This window comes from Zootoca vivipara, chromosome 8 (assembly GCF_963506605.1).
Source record: "Zootoca vivipara chromosome 8, rZooViv1.1, whole genome shotgun sequence".
Lineage (NCBI taxonomy): Eukaryota > Metazoa > Chordata > Lepidosauria > Squamata > Lacertidae > Zootoca > Zootoca vivipara.
In genome coordinates this window covers 33345843-33367037 of record NC_083283.1, presented here as the reverse complement: position 1 = coordinate 33367037, position 21195 = coordinate 33345843, and the positions used below count along the sequence as shown (strand labels likewise).

Below are 21195 nucleotides of genomic sequence, written 5' to 3'. Positions count from 1 at the left end.
TAATGGGGATTAAGTGCACCATTCAAGCAATTGTCCTGGGAATCCCTTCTCCTTCTTTACTTCCTTCACCACACTTTCCAGGGGTTAAATCACTAATGCCTGGCTGGGCAGCATGGCATTGCTTACTTGACTTTGCAATGGTGCAAGTTACTGCTAGTTACCATAAGGAGCAAAGCTGTGGGAAGCTGGATGTGGGCTCAGCAGCAGATCCAATCTTCTGGCTCCCCCTCCCCCTCTCAGGAACTAGCAGTGACTTGCCACACTGAGAAGCCAGGTAAATATTGCCGCCCTGCATGTGCCACTACTGGGTTAAATGTGTTGTTCAAACATACAGTATGTCATGGGAATTCCACATCCCCCTCTTAGCACCTTTCATTGGGCTGGTGGCAATGCGTAAATATACTGCTCATTTAACACTCCCTGAGAGATAAGAACTCTCTCTGATAAGAGCTAAAGTATTAAGGATGACAAGCAAAACAAAGGCTTCTCCCATCAGGAGAAATCAAATCAGCAACATTTTTCAAAATTGCTCTTTTAAAAGCTGCAGTCTGGTTGGCTTCCCTTGCTTGCTCTCCCAATAATCAACTCCTTCCCCTCTTTTTTCTGCAAGCATTCTTCAGAAATTTTGTTTAATGTGAGGTGTTTCAATACTACAAAAGGTTTGAGAACCACTGGTGTATACAATAAGAGTGCACTTGTAAGCAATAACATAATCAATGTGATCTTCCAGATTCTACTGATAGGATTTCTGGAGAAGCAAAAGCAACATTCCCAGTGCTAGCAAAGATAACCACCACTGTATAAGTAGAGAAACCCATGAGTAGCTGGCTGCTCCTTTGTGGCAATTTGCATGTATACACTCTAAGAGATTCCATGCACTACTTGCAAGTAGTAGTGTTTGGACAGCTGCTAGAGGCTGGCTTAGAGACACTGGCCTCCTTTCCTGACAGACAACTGGACAGAGAAGAAAAGAACAGCTCTTGTCCAAGTCTAACAAGCACCATAGAGCTCCCTTGTTCCCAATAATAGCACCCCCTTTGAGAATTGATTTACCAGTGAAAGGAGAACTTGTGCCTCTACTTTAGTGTAATGTAGGAAGCAGAGCACACTGCTCTTTAAAATCTTTAGCACAGCAATGCGGAGGCTACCTTTTGGCAGTTTTTAGCAATGCTGGGAAGCTAAGTCAAGGCACAAGTTATAGTAGCTCAAACCTCAGTCCTAAGCAGTTACAAAATGTAAGAAAACGAGTTAAAACAAAATAGAAACCATAATGCACACTCACATAAATAATTCTGTATACAGTATAAAAGATTAATTATTACACAGGTTACCAGGTTAGACACTCATTGGCTGTTTTCAGATATTAAAACCAATGAACTATACGAACAAGTTTTCGGGACCTTTGGAGAAATGTCTGCTGCTTCTATCCTTTGCCATAGTTTCCCACAAGTCAGCAGAGGTCCGAAACAGCAGTTTTTCCTACTGTTTTTGTCCTTCTCCAAAACTTCTTGTAAGACCTCACCTTGCCTTCCAGGCCTCTGTATTTGCTATAGGTTTCAAGAAAGAGGCAAAGCTGTTCCTGACTTTTATTTAATAACAACTTTCCTTCTCCAAAGTTCTCTATTTGCTTCAGCACACTAGCAAAGCCTGAATGATGAGGTGAGAGCTGGGGTCTTGGAAGAAGCTTTGGAGAAGGACAGAAACAGCTGGCCATTTCTCCAACTGTTTCTGTCCTCTTCCAAAACTTTCTGCAAGTGAGAGAAGCCCCCACCTCCCCCTCACATACTCTAGTAGGCACAGAGGGCTGGAGGGAGAGGCATGGTTCTGCCTCACTTCAGCTGAAGTTTGCTTGAATAAGAAACAGGAAGAAATGCTACCTGTCTCTTTTCTTATCTGCTCTGTTGGAGAAAGGCTGTTACAGTGAGGCAGTGAGGTTTCTTGCCAGGGGATAAGGGACACTCATTCCTGGTAAGCGGGTGAGTGACAAATAATGTTGACGCCAGCCAATGGCTGTATCTGGTCCACCAAGGCTCTTTTGTGGCCTCTCCATCTCTTCCTATCTGCTGTGTGGCAAATTCAAGCTACTCAAATAAGTTAACAACGTTTCTACATCTTTGAGGTCAAATAGGACCTTGCTGGAGTTTCACTGCCTATCAGTGATTTGCATGGTCTGAACAGTCTAAAGGAAAATATGAAAACTATTAGTTACTAATAATTAAATAAAAAAGTAAAAGTTAGTTTTAGATAAATGAAAAGCCATAAACCAACCACATTTATTTCTGTGTCACTTGCATGCTTTGTTATCATAGCTCAAGGTACTGATTCAAATGCCAATAGGGAATAAAAAAAGACTGGGTGGGGAAGCCTTGATACAAATTTTGCAAGAAACAAAGATTATCAAGTTAGTAGGGTAGCAACATTTAAAGGAAAGCTGCTTGCTGCTGCTGAAGATTTAGCTAAAAAGAGAGGAGAAATACAGGTGAATGTTCAGCAATTGCTTATGGAGACATACAAGCTATTCTGTCAGCCATAAGCCTTTCATTTCCATTGATAACTGAACCCCATTCATGCATGCAAACAAATACAAATGTTAATTGGGTGCCCCCTCCCTCCCAAACCTGGGCACGAAAGAGGTCTGTCTGTACATCTGAGAGTGCACAAACCTCTAGATTGGGCACAAGCCTTATTAAATTTAAGACTGATACTTGATTTTCAAAAAGACATGCTGAATAATTGTTCCAAATTTGGTTAAACATTTCATGGTTGTGCAAAATTTTAATCAGTTTGCAGAGTATGAAGATAATTGGTGAGAGAAAACAAAAAAGCGCTGAATCATTCAGACTAAAGTGCAATACTTCCATCTTAGCTAAGCATATTGGCCATGATAGTTACTCACTAGAGGTATGCAGAACATTTTGTACACAAGACTCAATGAAGCTTTCATCATTTTTTCGCTAATTGGAATTTCTCTCTTTCCCTTCCTCTCAACTGGCATTGCACTGCCACTTCTACTATACAAGATTAAATAACCATGCTGAACTTGCAAAACTAACCATGCGCTTTTAAAGATCCATTGCATAGAAGTGAGTTCCACTAAAATGAATGGGTTCCATGTATATATATAGGACTGGGATCTAAAATATGTGGGGTCTAAAATATGGCATGATGGGAAAGCTGTTTACAGGACACCACAAGAAGAAATATTTTCTTATTCACACGTGAAGAAGAGTCATTACTGAGTGACTGTTAAAGGAGTAGAATGCATCTCTAACAATCAAAAGTTCATCTCAATCATAAAAGGTAAAGGTAACGGGACCCCTGACCGGTCCAGTCGTGACCGACTCTGGGGTTGCGGCGCTCATCTTGCTCTATAGGCCGAGGGAGCCAATGTTTGTCTGCAGACAGCTTCCGGGTCATGTGGCCAGCATGACTAAGCCCCTTCTGGCAAACCAGAGCAGCACATGGAAACGCCGTTTACCTTCCCGCTGTAGCGGTTCCTATTTATCTACTTGCATTTTGACGTGCTTTCGAACTGCTAGGTTGGCAGGAGCTGGGACCAAGCAACAGGAGCTCACCCCGTCACAGGGATTCGAACCGCCGACCTTCTGATCAGCAAGCCCTAGGCTCAGTGGTTTAACCACAGCGCATTAAATAGTAGTTACTGAGATTTTATTAATTATCAAATTCATTATGAAAAATATTTTTGTACTGAATGGCAATTTAGTTTAAGGATAATAAACAGCACAATCCTATACCTGTCTACTCAAAAAGCCCATTGAGATCTGTGGGGCTTATTATCTGGTAAGTGGGCATAGATGTCAGGGACTGGGCAGAGGAGGAATGGTGGAGACCACCTCCCGGGAAGCAGGAAGAGGAAGACAGTATAGATTTACAACAGTGGTTTGCAGGAGGTCACAGCTCAGAGGTAGATGAAGGGGGAAGGGGAAATAATGGGAGAGGAGGAGCAGGCAGAACTGGAGCAGCTGGCTGACATGGTACCATTAGAAAGCATTCCAGACCCTTCATCTCTCAGAACCGAGCCAGCCTTAAATTAGGAGAGCAAAGTGCTCAAAGACAGAGGGCACTTAGCAGCACTGGTAGAAGTGATGAATAAGGAGATGGGAGAGACAGGGTGGGGGTAGAGATTCACTTTGGAGAACGCCATTATCTAAGAGGATGGGTTCTATAGTAAGGTTACCAGATACTTTTCAATGAATCCGGGGACACTTTTCAACTTCCTACTAAATAGATGGATTTTGTCAGGGGACTGATTTGTAAATCTGGGGACTGTCCCCAGGAAACGGGGGCATCTGGTAACCTTATTATAGCCTCTCTCTGTAAGGATTGAAATAAAAAGGACAGTAATAAACTTTTCCTTGTCTTTATACTTTCCTGGGCAGCCAGTTGGGAGCTGATGACAGCATCCTGACAGTAGGATTGCAAGCAAAATTTCTATAGAGAGAAATAAAATGTGATAAAATGTGTGCAAATATTTCAGTAGAAAATTTAATTTTGTGCTCACAATTTACAGTAGTTCAAAGAGAAGAAACACCCTCGAGCAAATCTTTTCTTTGCCAAGGGACTGGAATGGTCACCATCCTCTCTCATGGCATCAATACAGAGCACGATGGCTATGATTTATCAATGACTCTTGTCATTCAATTTATTGCAGGGATTTTTTTCTGCAATACATACATTACAATAATTTAAAAACCATATATACTGAAAACATGCTTTGGCAAGAACTTGTGCATGGAAAAACCATTATGATATTTGAACCAGGTATAAATTATTTCTTACTGTAATTCAGAGCTATGTATTATTTTGTAAGTGTCCACACAGCACAGTTGAGATCCCTGAACACTTTTTGTTTGGCCACCAGCTTGCATCTAAATAGTTGTGAAATACTTATTTTCACAGATGGCTTAAGATGGGATATCTATTAAAACTTAGTTTGATATTAATTAAGTCAATGGCATGTGCATTATGCAGCTTCACATACTGTTAAAAGAATTAACCTACTGCTTCGGCATTGATCAAACTTTGTTCATTGCCTTGTCATTCTTTTCTGCAAGAGGAGATCAGCCAAATCAATGTCTCCTGACTGTGATGTCATATGAGTCAAATGAAATATTGTGTGTCATTTTTGTGGTGCCATAGACATTTTGAAGTGATTGTGAGAGTGCACTTACTCACATTGAAAGTGGCTATCCATGTGACTTCCCTGGGACCTGAGACCCCGAAAAGCCCTTACCAGCCAAGAGTAGAAAATAGTAGACTTGATGTACAAATAATCTGACTTCCTAAAAAGCAGTTTCCCATATTTCTTTGGGTCCGTCTCCACATACACGTGGTTACTGTTCTGTTCAAAACAGTTATGGTATAAGCACCAAATGCTACATCAGGCAGGGGCCAAAACCTTACCTGCAACATTTCTGTTTAGTCTGTAATACTCATCAGCATCACACTAGATGTTATGAAAGAAACATACCCATTTCTTCCTCATAATGCTAATATAGGGCGCTTGGAGGGGAAAGTCATTTTTCCTCAGCCTACTGATTCTCCTTTGCAAATGTTTCTCATCCAAGCAGATTTGAATGTTTTTCCCTAGCCAGTTTCCAAAGCTAGAAGTGAGTCTACATGAAGCGGGTTGGGGATGGCTGGGGTGGATCCACCTTCCCACACTCCTTCCTGATGTCCAATCCTCCTCTATATGTGGCCGTTTTCCTACCCACAAAAACGGGGTTGCAACAACATGTTTTCCAAGGTAACATCTAGCTTGACCCTTAAAAGGGCATTAGAAATTTCCGATGCCAACATCTGTATATCTCAGTGAAAACAGCTGTTGTGAGTGGGAATAGCAGACTAAGTTCATGTTGACAATTCTGCTTGGACATAAATGTGGCAGAAAGTTACTCTGACCAATATCTGGCCATTAGCACCTGTATATTAAAATGGCATCAGCATAGTAATACCAAAAAACTATCAGAATTTTTCAGGCATATATTGTTCTCTCTAAAAAAATAGCTTTGGAGGGAAGAGACTGCACTTTATCCTGCAGCCAGTTATTGTCTCTTTTAAGTAACAGTCTCCACTGAAACACACATGCAGTTTCATACTGCTAATGTACTCTTCATCCAAGAAACTGTTCTAATGCTATTGTACTCCTATGGAGGTAAATTTTGGCCTTGTTTCTGCATCTCCACATGATATTTCTTTATTCCGTTTATCTGCTAAGATTGTATATCTCATGGTTATCAGAGAGAAGGTCAGTTCTCAGAAACAGTGTGTTGTCAGTCCAGGGGTTTGCAACCATTTAAATCTGTTTCATAGGAACAAAAAGTGTGTTGAGATCTCCACCCTCCTTTGTTCCCAGGGTGAACTCCTTTTTTTTTCTATAGCCAGGAAATTATGTTTGCTTCCTTTTTGTCTGTTCCTTAAGAATAACAGGGAAAGAAATGTATCTTTAAGGTTTGCAGTTAACAGCTGGCAAATGTGTTTGGGGTAAGATATTTTTCTTTATATGGTTGGACAAGTCTTGCTGTGCCTCAGAAAGAAATGGGTCATCCCACTTCCGTGACCTCACAATACCTATCAGAAAGAGCAGAAACAATACGTGGACACATTCTGTGCTCCCAGACAAAAGAAAAAAAAGAAAGAAATTGTGATCAAATTCAGTTACTTACACTGCATACAACTACACAGCTGACAGTGTGGTGATTATGGAGGTGGAGAGTGAGCTGTCTTGGGCTCTCGGTGGGTAATGAATGAAATATTGTGCCACTGAGTGAGATAATGATATGTTATATAAACCAGAGTTTTGTTGTATAACTAACTAGGAGTATATATTTGTGGAATTTCCCCACCTCTTTAAGCCAGGCCAGTATTAGGAATCAAACCTCAACAATCACATAAAAACCTCAACAATCACATAAAAAGCAGCAATGCAGGATAAAATAGCAGCAGCAGCAAAATGTGTGAAGGTGCCGTGGGTGCTTCCCACGAGTCACGACACACCACCACCTTGAGTAATATCTACAAGGCTTTATTTACAGCTACGGTATGTACAGGTCAGAGCGAAAATGTCCATGGCTGTTTCAGTCTGAGTCAGAATCCGGAAGTGGCTGTTTTCGGGACCGCCTCCAGTACCGTAGAGTAGCATTGGTGTCCTAAGGCGCCTCCTCTCTACCCGTCGCTTTCTCCCCTGTGTTGCTAGGGAGAAGGAAGGACGGTTGTCCCCTTCCCTCCTGAACTACTCAACTGCTGACCAGGCCCTCGGGTCACTGACACCTCCCCTTCCACAGTGCTCTGTTCAGACGTTCTGTGCTGGCAGCCCCCCCTGCCACTTCCTCAGCCTCAGCACCACTCTGAGTGGTGCTCTGAGCTGGGAACATCCTGGAGGCCCGACGCTTCCCGGCTGGGCTCTCTGCCGACCCCTGGTGGCCCCCTGACAAAACAGATCTAATAAACATGATAAAAAGCACAGCTACCGTAAGTGAAAAAGCATTCACCCAGGACTAGAAAGTCTTGGGATTTGTCACGAGGAAAAACGCCTAGGGGAAAAGCATTCCATACGCAGTCTGCTAGAACTGGGAATGCCTTTTCTCAAGAAGGCGGCCTTAGAATTTAGGCAGATTCATGTGGTGCGAGGTGGCAAGTGAGAGACCTTTTTCACCTAAGGTCCACATTTCCTTGCAAACAGTCTTCTGGGGCCTGCATGCCAGTGGTGGGTGAGGGCAGAGGAAAAAGTGGGCAGATAAATGAATATGGCTGTTACCTTTGTACATTGGGCTGCATTCCAGCCATGCAAAAGTCACATTTTTCTATGTATCCCCTCCATCACTCCATCGTCCACCCAGGCAAACAAGCACACTTATGAAAAGGTTTTAACTGAGAAGCTGGCAGCATTCCCACCTCTTATCCTAGATTATTTAACATACACCTGGAAAAGCCAAAGCATCTCAGTAATATATATTTCCCTGTGGAAGCTGCTCTCTGAAAAGGCACAGCATGGAATCACCTTTTCATTTTGAGCTGTTCATGAAGAATTAGTTGAAAATAAAATGTGGATTAGCTAAGGTTGTTGCTTTTAATAAATCACTATAAAAATAGTGATATTTTTAAAATAATCTGTTTTTAAAATTCATCCAGGTGTGCAGAATACAGGATTTATTTTTCTTACCAGCAGATGCAAAACATAGGCAGGATGTGTTTAATTGTAAACTGTTTAGAAATAAAATAAAATGGATATTGTGTCCCAGAAGGAATTACATTGCACACAAAAATGAGGATTATCCAAGGTTGTAATTTTGAACAAGCCAATAGACAAGAGAGAGAGAGAGAAATAAAAAAGCAGTTCTAGCATTCATCCAGGTGGTTTAAGCAGAATGCAAGATTTTAATAAACAACAACAATACAGTAATTTTTATTATTTTCCCCCAACCATCTGGCTGGGTTTCCCCAGCAGCTCTGGGCAGCTTACAACATATCTAAAAACATAATAAAAACATCAACCCTTAAAAACTTCCACAAAACAAAATTTAACCAAGTTTGTCTGTCTGTCCATCCATACTTCTTTCCTCCCTTCCTCCTCTGCTCTCTGTTCTGCTGATATCTTGGATTTCAATGAAAACTTATAAAATCCTGGATGAAAAATGGATCTTGATCTCTCTTGGTTCATGGAACCAAGAAAATATCGGAATAGTATAAGAAAGTTGTAATGATAAGGTTTATAATTATTACAATCTGAAGAAGTGTGCATGCACACGAAAGCTCATACCAATGACAAACTTAGTTGGTCTCTAAGGTGCTACTGGAAGGAATTTTTTTTTGTTTCAATTATTTCAATGGAATGAAATTACATAGGTGCTGAAGTGGTGGTTGGCATCTGCCTGTTTCAGGAGACAATGGAAGAGTACTTAATTCGTATTTTTGGAAGCAATAAATGAAATTACAGCTATATCACAATTTGAATAGCCCCCTTCTCTTAAAGCTTTCCTGAAGCATTTTAGAACAGGCGTCTACTTTATAGACACAACCATAAACATAAGCCAATATCAGGCTGCAGAAAATGTACAAATTATCACACTGGAATTATCAAATTTGGCAGGCACTCAAAATACATTAAAATTCTATTATCTATAGCCAGGCTCATAAAATGTGCTTCAATGGGAGTTTGTGTGTATTTGTGTTGTGTGTTGCCATGTTAAGAGTTGTGTTTGCAATGATAATTTGCAAATGAAACTGCCTAACTCGGAGAGGAGTTGTTTTGGAACTTTCTCTGACCAGTTCACCAGAAGCAAACCAGGATTAAATATGACTGAGTAGCAGGAAACAACCCCAGGTGTAGTGCGACCCCAGGAACAGTTGGTTCAAATGTGTTAGACACAACTGCCCCACAACAATATGGAGTATAGCATGATGTATGTGTTATATTAGAAAAAGGACTTTTCTCTCCTATGGAATTGAAATAGATTGCTGTTTGGGGGGTGCAATGGGAAGGATGCTTGAAGAGTAACAAGAGTGGGGAATCTCCCCCCCCCCTGTTTGGGGCCACATTCTATTGAGGGCAATCTGAAGGGGGAGGGTTATGCCAGCAGTGGACAGAGCATGAACCAAAACTGGATGAGCACTCAACTTCTCTCTCTCTTCACCACCCTCTCTGTTTCCCCTCTGCTTCCTTGACAATAGTATGAAATTACTTTGTTGTTTTGTTGTTGTTTAGTCGTTTAGTCGTGTCCGACTCTTCGTGACCCCATGGACCATAGCACGCCAGGCACTCCTGTCTTGCACTGCCTTCCGCAGTTTGGTCAAACTCATGTTCGTAGCTTCGAGAACACTGTCCAACCATCTTGTCCTCTGTCGTCCCCTTCTCCTAGTGCCCTCAATCTTTCCCAACATCAGGGTCTTTTCCAAGGATTCTTCTCTTCTCATGAGGTGGCCAAAGTATTGGAGCCTCAGCTTCACGATCTGTCCTTCCAGGGAGCACTCAGGGCTGATTTCCTTAAGAATGGATAGGTTTGATCTTCTTGCAGTCCATGGGACTCTCAAGAGTCTCCTCCAGCACCATAATTCAAAAGCATCAATTACTGAAATTACTAAGGTTGCCATATTTCAAGGAAAAGCACAGAAAGTTGTTGAGCTTTTATTGGAGGGGGGATTTCAAAAATCTGGACATTTGAATAATTTCCCGAAATTCCCCCCAGAATCTACCATTGGAATCCCTGACATGTCCAGGAAAATCCAGATGTATGGTAACCCTAAATTAGACCAAGGGATGGATGTGGTCCTTGAGTAGCAATTTTCCCAGTCTGCACTTTAGAACTTGAAGGGGTTTTTTTTTTAATAGAAGCAGGCAGTAGTTCTGTTCTGGGATGGTGGGTTGTTTATTTCTTTTAGTGCCATCCACTCCAGCCAAGTAGGGGAAACAGGTGTTCATCCAGCTGGTGACTTACTGAGAAAAGAGTCTTTTTGTTCAGTATCAAATAGCAGCATGATTGGCTTCTGTCTCTGTTGCTGGCACAGGTTAATTGACATAGGAAGAAAAACTACAGGAGGAGTCATTTTCCAGTTCTTCTGTAAAAACTGTCTGAAAAAGTATGTGTTATATGCAGAAACAGAAGGAAGTGCATCAATTCTCTCAATAGTATATTGTATGTACGGTATATGCTTTGCATCTAACATGCATCAAAGCTGTTAAACACAAATTAAGAATCTATACAAATATTTATACTGCCTGATGGGTTAGTAAACACAACTGACATCCAAATGATTCAAGGAACACAGATAGGGTTTGGAATATAATATGAATATATGTGTATTTATCTAAACTTGGTCTTTAAATTTTCATTAAAAGCATTACGATAATAAAGAAAGTAACTACATTTCCAAAGCTTTGTTGAAAAAATAAGAGAGAGAAAATGTGAAAGGCAAAAATATGTACTTGGTCAGAGGTTTTTTTTGAATATGAAATGTGCAACCAGGTAAAAACCCAATTGGTTCTGTTTTTTTCATAGCAACATAAATCTGTTTCCACATTATGGTTATTATCTTTAGTATTCCATGTTAGACGACTGACTTTAAGATTTTGTTCATGTTCAGCAAGAAAATTATCTATCTGCCTAAACAATCTCACAAAATATAAATTGGTATTTAATGATTTTCTGGTGTAGATGTATCGTAACTGTTGAAAAGCAGTTATTATCCATATATCATTCTTGAATTGCATTAGTGGCTTTGTTATGTCAGAGCCAAAGAGATGCTCAAAAGACTTAAAAGTGAGATTTTCAGTTCCATAAATAGAAAACTGAAAATTCTATTCCACGTTTTATAGTTCTGATGTGCTTACAGTCTGGAACCTAAACTGCTAAACTCTGTTATTCTAAAAAGGAAGTGGAAACTGTTGCTTTGGTAAAAGGAAGTAAATGGTAGAAACACAAAAGTGGCTTGCTAAAGTCACACACTCTAAGCTTGGAACATCCAGCTTAGGCATCCTTAGTTAAAGTGTTCATAAGGTGAAAGAGAAAGAACAAAGAGTTTGGTAACCCTTCCTCCAAAGGTAATGGGGTAAGGCCTAGCTAAGCCTGGCAGGGCAGCTTGCTCTATGGTCTTAACCCTTTCATGCATTAATTAGAGTTAAATATGTTGGTTATATGAGGCTGGTTATATCCCACAGAAACTTCCAATTGCCTTGTAGTTGTGAACAAGCCAGGGTGGGGGGTGAAGAGAGACCAAGGTCAATGTTGTAATTCTAAACTGTGGTTTAGCATTACTTCCAAACACAGCTGACCTGTTTCCCGTTTCTTAATAAAATTATGCAATGTTTCTACTGTCTAGGGCAGAACCACATATTTGTTAGCGCCATGGGGATGTAACTTGCTTCATCTGACTTTAGTTTCAGAAAAGGTTAATTTTTTTGAATGATCCATAATACCAGTAATAACCCTTTAATCAGGGGACAGGACATAAAAATAAGTTTTTTTATTTTTGAAGGATGCAAATAGCATTACAATTGGGTTGTTTGCGCTCCTAGTACAATCATTTATAGTGCTATCTTTAATCGTCTTCCAAAACTGAAATTAGCTGAAAACAGGCAGAAGAGATTAGAATACCAGTATTGTGAATACTGTATCCTAAAGCATAAGCTTTAGTGACTTAAAGGTAGGCTGCTACATTTTAAGGTGGGGCTTCAAAGTAATGAATGTGGCACTGGTAATTTATGTAAAATCTGTTGCTAAGCCAAATGTTTATGTATTTCAGCATCTATAAATTAGTGTCAGGAATGTAGGTTAAATAAAGCAGTTGATTATAAATGTAAAGCTTGTTTACTTACAAACTTTTATTTAAATTAGCCCTCTAATCCTATGGTCTTTGAGAGGGCATTCTCTCAGGACCTCCCTACCATTGAATCCTTCCTCTCTGAGAGCAAAAACAGCACCAGCCTTGAAACAAAATACGTAAAAAATATTTCCTTCCAGTAGCACCTTAGAGACCAACTAAGTTTGTTATTGGTATGAGCTTTCATGTGCATGCACACTTCTTCAGCACCAGCCTTGAACAGGGAGATCTGATGTCAGATGCCACTCTCTGCCAATGTTGAAACTTCCATGAACCTTGCCTTACATTGAAAAGTGGGATTTGTTAGGGTAGATCGGAGGGTATGTCTTTCTAGCCCCCTGGAGCTGGTGTAGTTTTAATGGAAGGGAAATTTGTAATTAAAAATAATAATGGAGGGAGAAAGAAGAGCACAAGAGTGTTGCTCCATCTTCACTTCTGCTCTGCTGGAGAGAACCGGAAAGGCCACTGGATGAGGCAGATCAACCACAGTCAGTCCCCAGCCCCATTTTATTATTTGCTTGCTTGTTTATATGATTTATCACCTGCCCTTCCCCATGAGATCCCAGGGTGAGTTACAACAAATAGAAAATATAATTTAGGACTCCACCCTAACACATTTGGAAAAATAAGCATTGAGCATCTATGCAGGCAAATGTTTTGTAAACATGTTGAACTAATAGAGCAGGTATATTTTATGTTTTCATAAGAATTAATAATAGCGTGAAATGAAGAAGGGTTACACATTCCACCCCCTCTCAGGAACCACCATGTCCTGTTCCCCATGCCCTGACCCCCTGAAGTGGGTTTTGTGGGAGGGCACTGGTGACTGCAAGGGGGTGGGGAGGAAACGCCCTTCCACGATTTCCCTTCTTGTGTTTCTCAGAATACAAGCCAATAATATTATTATGTTGCAGGAGAAGGAAGCAGTCACCTACCACACTTCCATTATATGAAATCCTCTGTTGTAGAATTAGATGGTCTCTTATGAAAACTGTGATGAAGGACAACACACAAACCAGAGAGAGGGAGAGAGAAAGTGTTCTGGCAACATAAGAGAAAATGATTAACAGTTAGGAAGTTTGTGTCTGTATTGCACCTTTCCATCATTGATGCCCAGGCACCTCTCATAAATTGATAGGGCTTCTGTAAGCTCTTCCACATTTGTCATGCTGCTAAAGCTATCTACTTATTCTGTCTTGTTCCTAATTTATGATATAGTATACATCTTAACTGTCTTAGAAGATACCGTAAGTATATATCATAAAATGCCTGCACAGATATGAAAAATATGCTCTTTAGGATTCCAGAGACATTGCTGTTTTAAAGATCAACTGTGTCCCTAGTACAGTTATCTAGACCATCAATTTCAAATATAGGTTCATTTCAATATTCAGCATCTGGCTGTCAGTGTTCCTACCTGATGTTTTAAAGTCATGCAAACAGAGGTCATGTTTGTACTGCACAAATGCATATCTTTTGTTGGTGCTCCATAGTAGATGTCTGCTCTATGTGAGCACCTATTGTGAGCACTTTTGTGGCTGACAAGGCCAAGTGTGAAGAACCTTCTTCAGCCTAAGGGTCTCATGAGTTAAAATTCTACCTTTGTTAAGTAGGCTACTTTCTATATTCTGTCCAGCAAGCAAGAGTCAGAGATCAAGGACATATTCCAGCCAAGCTAAAACACTCAAGGAGGCTGTGAAGTAAAACCACTGAGGTCTAGGGATGCATGTAGTTTGCTGGCCTGAAGTTCCTCACCCCTGACTAGGTTGTCCCTTACAACATATATACATAGTTTGGCTTCTGTTTTCCTACTTTCCCCCCCACATGCATAAAATACTTGGAGGTGAGACTTGAATAATTGTGTGTCGTTGTCCCCCACTCAAGGGTGTGTGATTATGAAACTGTTGTCTGGAAGCCTGTGACAACAGGGGAACAAAAGAGTAATTAGATTGTGGAAGCTACTGCAACCCTTGCTGCCTAACTTATCCACAACTGGATAATAAAATGGACTGTATGCTTAACATTCTAATACAAGTCATGTTTATTTGGGAGAAAATAGTTGCTGCTTATGCCAGTGTTTCTCAACCTTTTTTGGGCCACGGCACACTTGTTCCGTGAAAAAAATCACGAGGCACACCACCATTTAAAAAGTTAAAAAATTTAACTCTGTGCCGCCCTATATTATAATTATGACTGTAAGAAACACTTGCCAAATATTGCTTTCCAGCGGGTTAGTGCTGTGTATTGGCGGCTGCCAGGCTCGTTTGCACTGAGCTTTGGGAAAGAGGAGGAGAAATATTGCTTTCCGGCGGGTCAGTGTTAATTATTGGCGGCCGCCAGGCACGTGACAACGCAAATAGCCCTTCTCGTCGCCGCACGTCGCGGCACACCAGCCAGCGTCTCGCGGCACACTAGTGTGCCGCGGAACAGCAGTTGAGAAACGCTGGCTTATGCTATGGAAGAAGTGTCTGCACTTGATTGAGGGCAGCTTCAGCCTTCCATTTATCACATTACGGTTCATTACCCCCCTTTTTAATACATGGTTTCCCCCTATTACCATGTTTCGCCAATAAATTATTAATTCATGTCTGAAACTCTCTTGAGACATGCATTTGTGTTCTTCAGTTCTCATTTTGTTAACTTTACTGGTATCAGTGGTATAGTGCGCCACCTTCTCAGTTCTCTTTGTACTACTGACACCAATAATTTGATGAAAAGCGAATTATAATAATGTTGTTGTTTTTTGGAAAAAATGTATTTTTGCTGCTATAGACTAACATGGTAATTTACTTATTTACTTACTGTATTTCTATCCCACCTTTTTATGCAAGCAGCTCAAGGTAGTATGAATGGTTCTCTCCCTTTTCATTTAATCCCCAGAACAACCCCATGAGGTAGGTTAGGCTGAGAGGCAGTGACTAAGCCAAGCCCACCCAGTGAGCTTCATGGCCAAGTGGGGATTTGAAGCCTGGTCTCCCAGGCCCTAGACTGACACTCTAACCACTAAACCACGCTGGATCTCAAAACAACACTTCTTTACCTTAAAGTTTCTTTATTTTTATTTTTCTCCTTCTCTCCCAAGGCGTTCCTTCACAGAATAATGCAATGGGCTTTTTCCAAGGTTGATAAAAATGTTACGGAAGAAACAGTTAAGGTTAGTTATATTTACTCTCATTTTATGTATTGTAGTTTATTTCTTTTCATTCATTCATTCATTCATTGATTCTCTGGGCTTCTTGTTTACAGACATTGTTCTCAAACATTGAAGATATTCTTGAAGCGCACAAGGACTTCCTGTCTAGTATTGAAGAATGTCTACATCCTGAACCCAATGCCCAACAAGAAGTGGGAGCCTGCTTCCTTCACTTTGTATGTCAACTTTAATAATATAAGCTTCATATTTAATTGATTTTCTCTTCTTCAGCCCAGCTTTAAAAAAAAGAATTCTGGCATGGTAGCTCATGTACACTTCACACTGAGGACAAAAACAGACTTGATTGCATAATTAAAGGTCTTTTCAGGACACTTGGAAGCAAGAGTCACAGTGAAAAAGGAAAACCTTACAGTTTCAGTGTTCATTTTGTAGATAGCACGATGCACTGCATGTTTCCCCCCCCATCAAGGTACCCTTTAGCATACATTGATTATAATGATTTACCACATTTAAAGAAATAGATTTAATTTTTTTCAGTCAGGTGCAAAAACCATTTTACATTAAAGTGCATTTGCTATGGAAATGAGTGGCAGTCTGTGCGATGTATTCTTTGGCATGAAGTGCTACCTTGTAATTCTGCCAAAAATGCAGTTTTGCGGTTACATCAAGTATTCACGCTGCACTGGGTTTAGAATCAGTGAGAGAGCACAAAAACTACTTGAACTGAACTATGAAGCTGACACTTAAACGAAATTGAGCACTAGTTCTTCCTGTCTGGTTTTGTCTGTGGTTAGTTTTTCAGTATTGGGCGTAATGTGTTTGTATTTTATAGTTTTATTTACTTACTTACCTAATTGAGTTCAGGTATTTGTTTTATATATGTAACTTAAGCCTTTAAAAATGTTTACTCAAAAAGTTAAAAAGCAAACCTGGGGACCAAATGACTAATATAAACTGCCCCCCTCCCCACAGAAAGACAAATTTCGGATCTATGATGAATACTGTAGTAACCATGAGAAGGCACAAAAGCTTCTGCTTGAGCTTAACAAAATAAGAACAGTACGGGCTTTTCTACTGGTAAGCTAATATTTATAAGTATTCTGTACCTAAGTCTTTTGTTTAAACTGATCAATTGATAACAGTTATTGTCAAAAGTGAAATATTTGCCTGTTTTAAGGGCAGAAAGAATTGAAGAGCCCTGGTAGGTCAGACCAAAGGTCCATTTTGTCACCAACCAGGTGACTCCAATAAAGTTCATAAATAATAATAATAATTTTATTATTTATACCCCGCCCATCTGGCTGGTTTCCCCAGCCACTCTGGGCGGCTTCCAACAGAAAAATGAAATAAAATAATCTATTAAACATTAAAAGCCTCCCTAAACAGGGCTGCCTTCAGATGTCTTCTAAAAATCTGGTAGCTGTTTTTTCTTTGACATCTGATGGGACGGCGTTCCACAAGGCAGGCGCCACTACCGAGAAGGCCCTCTGCCTGGTTCCCTGCAACTTGGCTTCTCGCAATGAGGGAACCGCCAGAAGGCCCTTGGTACTGGACCTCAGTGTCCGGGCAGAACGATGGGGGTGGAGACGCTCCTTCATGTATACTGGACCAAGGCCATTTAGGGCTTTAAAGGTCAGCACCAACACTTTGAACTGTGCTCGGAAATGTACTGGGAGCCAATGTAGATCTTTCAAGACCGGTGTTATGTGGTCTCGGCGGCTGCTCCCAGTCACCAGTCTAGCTGCTGCATTCTGGATTAGTTGTAGTTTCCGGGTCACCTTCAGAGGTAGCCCCACGTAGAGCACATTGCAGTAGTCCAAGCGGGAGATAACTAGAGCATGCACCACTCTGGCAAGACAGTCCGCAGGCAGGTAGGGTCTCAGCCTGCGTACCAGATGGAGCTGGTAGACAGCTGCCCTGGACACAGAATTGACCTGCGCCTCCATGGACAGCTGTGAGTCCAGAATGACTCCCAGGCTGCGCACCTGGTCCTTCAGGGGCACAGTTATCCCATTCAGGACCAGGGAGTCCTCCACACCTGCCCGCCTCCTGTCCCCCACAAACAGTACTTCTGTCTTGTCAGGATTCAGCCTCAATCTGTTAGCCGCCATCCATCCTCCAACCGCCTCCTGCCACTCACACAGGACCTTCACCGCCTTCACTGGTTCTGATTTGAAAGAGAGGTAGAGCTGGGTATCATCTGCATACTGATGAACACCCAGCCCAAACCCCCTGATGATCTCTCCCAGCGGCTGCATGTAGATGTTAAAAAGCATGGGGGAGAGGACAGAGCCCTGAGGCACCCCACAAGTGAGAGCCCGGGGTCCGAACACTCATCCCCCACCACCACTTTCTGAACACGGCCCAGGAGGAAGGAGCGGAACCACTGCATGACAGTGCCCCCTATCAACTCCTCCTGCCCTGACATTTTTCTCCATCATCTAGTATGTGTAGACTGCCTTTGGACGTCACCATCACCACTTTAGTATTAATAATGTATCTACCCTTTAATTCAAAGGTTCTGAGGGTGATATACAACATTTGATGAAATCCATTGATAGAAACTCACCTACATGACATTTCCAGCTAAGTTAGTAGTCATTACTGTATCATGCGAAAGATTGAGGGCACAAGGAGAAGGGGACGACAGAAACGAGATGGTTGGACAGTGTTCTCGAAGCTACAAACATGAGTCTGACCAAACTGCACCCCCAAACTGCAGCCCTCCAGATGTTTTGACCTACAACTCCCATGATCCCTAGCTAACAGGACCAGTGGTTGGGGAAGATGGGAATTGTAGTCCAAAACATCTGGAGGGCCGAAGTTTGGGGATGCCTGCTGTAGAGCTTAGGACAAGGGTCAGCAAGGCTTAATGGGCATGGGCCGGATCACTCCCGTGGAGATCCTCCATGGGCTGGACCGGCACAGCGTGATGCCAGAAATCGCGTTTGCGCATGTCCGCAGCGCCGGAAATTGCTTCTGCGCATGCCCAGACGTGGAAATAGCACCTGTGCAGAAGCAATTTTCAGCATCTGGGCATGTGCAGAAGTGATTTCTGGGACCGCGGACATGTGCATACACGACTTCTGGCATCTGGGCATGCGCAGAAGCGATTTCCGGAGCCACGGAAGAGAGTCCCCGCGCCGCACTGCGCTGGTTTAGCGCAGCTCACGGGGATTCGCTGAGTGGGCGGCTCGGTTCGGGGGCAGCTCATGGGCCGGATACACGGCCTCCATGGCCACTTCCGGCACTACTACTTCCGGCCCATGGGCCGCAGGTTGGGAACCCCTGGTTTAGGGTGATGAAATAAGCTGGGCGATGGCTCAAATACAAGAAAAGGTCTGGGTGAATGCAAACTGTAAGTTCTTCTCAGAAAACTGTGGAAACAGGATGCTGGACTAGATGAACCACTGGCCTGATCCAAAAGGCTCATGTTCTTATGTGGCAACTTTGGCCATAATAACAGAGGAATGTTTGCAGCCTGCTAATAAAGGGAATTTGATAAAAGGCATTGCCACCCAGTGAAACCATCTGAAAACTGAGCAGTCAAGCAAAATCTAGAAGCATAATATTGACAATGGAGAAGTTACTTCCAAAAGAATTAAGTGTTTCAATTCCTTTCTAGAACTGCATGTTGTTAGGAGGACGGAAGAATACTGATGTACCATTGGAAGGTTATTTAGTAACACCAATCCAGAGAATATGCAAGTATCCACTTCTTCTGAAGGTATGCATTTTTTGTTGCTTAGAATATTTTATACTGAAAATATATACTTTATATATTTTATACTGAAACTTAATTTCTTTGTTAAATTCTGTTTGATGTTAAGTAATGACAATCCTTTTCCTAAAGCAAATGAGACTTATCATTTCACATTTTCCCCTATTGTGCTTGATAGAAGTTTACTTTGGATCCGATCCATTAATCCATGTTATGCCTGCAGAATCCTTCAGGTGAAGGGATATAAAGAACAAGTGTGAAACTCTAGCAGGCAGGCAACATTGGGATCATTCTAGCAGTTCGCATCTTTGTCCCCAGCTGGGGGAAAGTTGGAGAGAGTAGTGCCGCTGCGAGGAACTGCTTTGTGACTGACAGGTTCCATGTTTGGACTGGGGGAGTTGACAACAGCTGTGATAGATTGGCTGTGGCTGATGAAAGTTGAAGTCCCAAATATCTGGAGGGTAACAGATTAGAGAAGACTGCTTAGGAGAAACCCTGCTTCCTTCCTCTCTTAAGCATATCTACTGCTGGATGTAGTTCCCTCCCATTGTTTGCCAGGAGCTTGTCTCCATTCCCTGCTTCTATCAGCATCTCTGAAGAATGGGGCTAGCATTTCCCCTTTTCCATGCTGCATATTTGTGGAGCCCCTGAAATCCCAATCCTGCAGTATGCTATGGACTGGTGTGTGCTACTTAGTCCAGGGAAGGAGTTGGGGAAGTCCCATGAGAGAACTGAATGGGAGAATTAAGCATAGATTTAATAAAAAAGGGTACTAATGCCTAATATTTAGTTTTAGTATCCCTATCAGTTTCATTGTTCATTCCTATGAATCTTTCTGGATTCAGTGAGACTTGCTCCCAAGTAAGTGTGCATGACACTACAGCTTGTCTCCAATAATAGGAACATAGGAATCTGCCTTATGGTCAGACTATTGGCCCATCTAGTCAACGATTGGCAGCAGCTCCCCAGAGTTTTATGCAGGTACCTCTCCCATCCCTAACAGGATCCCTAACAGGAGATGATGAGGACCGAACCTAGGATCTTCTATGTCCAAAATAGATGTTCTGCCACTGAGCTATGGTTCTTCCCCAACAGTGAAATGATGAGCAGTGAAAGTGCAGGAATTGGTTTTCATTATTGTGAAAGTGCAGGGATTAATTGTTTTCTTTTAATTTTTTTAAAAAGGAGTTGATAAAGCGCACTCCCAAAAAACACAGTGACTACGCAGCCTTAATGGAAGCTCTCCAAGCCATGAAAGCTGTCTGCTCCAACATAAATGAGGCCAAGAGACAGATGGAAAAATTAGAGGTTTTAGAAGAATGGCAGTCTCACATTGAAGGATGGGAGGTAATGTCACAAATTTTGTCATTTTATCAGATGTGGGAGGCATTTAGATGTCTGCACATGGTGCCTGATTTATATTCAGCTCGGTACATTTTGTGACATATTGGGAACAATCCATAACTCACAATTAGAATAAAATGCTTTGTCCTTTTCCCTGATAGTAGGAATAATATTATACTTGCGAACTGGGTGAGTTCTTGTCTGTAAGATTAATAACAGAAATTTGGGGATTGGGCAAGGCAGCAGGAGGGTCTCTTTTGACTGTTGCCCCAAAACCATCGCAAGCAGACACCACCTATATTTTTCAGTGGGCGAGGCAGAGGGTGGGATTAAGATGAGATTCCCTTTCACTACCCTGTCTCTTTCAGGACAAATGGAGAAACAAGTGTTATGGTAGGGAAACCCATGTAAGGGAGCATCCTGATTCTGTCTCCACCACCCTTCCCATTTTGATTACTACTATGTCTCAACTTCCTTCTCTTACCTGTCAATGGAACACTTTGGGTGGGTGCTTGAATTTCAGGAGAATGAGGGTGTCCCTTACCTTTAGCCACATTGGCTATCTTCCCCCTCCATTGATGGAGATGGTATGTCTCTGATTACGGATTACTGTGAATCACGAGTGGGGAGACTGTTTTTG

At 41.7% G+C, this 21195-nt stretch overlaps 1 protein-coding gene across 2 annotated transcripts in view; it reads left to right on the top strand.

The window, feature by feature from the left end:
- PREX2 (phosphatidylinositol-3,4,5-trisphosphate dependent Rac exchange factor 2) overlaps positions 1-21195 on the top strand; it is a 99449-nt gene that overhangs the window by 11967 nt on the left and 66287 nt on the right. For both annotated transcript variants that reach the window (XM_035125054.2, XM_035125053.2), the window contains exons 2-6: positions 15419-15490; positions 15583-15705; positions 16463-16567; positions 19116-19217; positions 20397-20558. In XM_035125054.2, coding sequence (XP_034980945.2) covers positions 15419-15490; positions 15583-15705; positions 16463-16567; positions 19116-19217; positions 20397-20558 — 564 coding nt within the window. The remainder of the gene's footprint in view (positions 1-15418; positions 15491-15582; positions 15706-16462; positions 16568-19115; positions 19218-20396; positions 20559-21195) is intronic.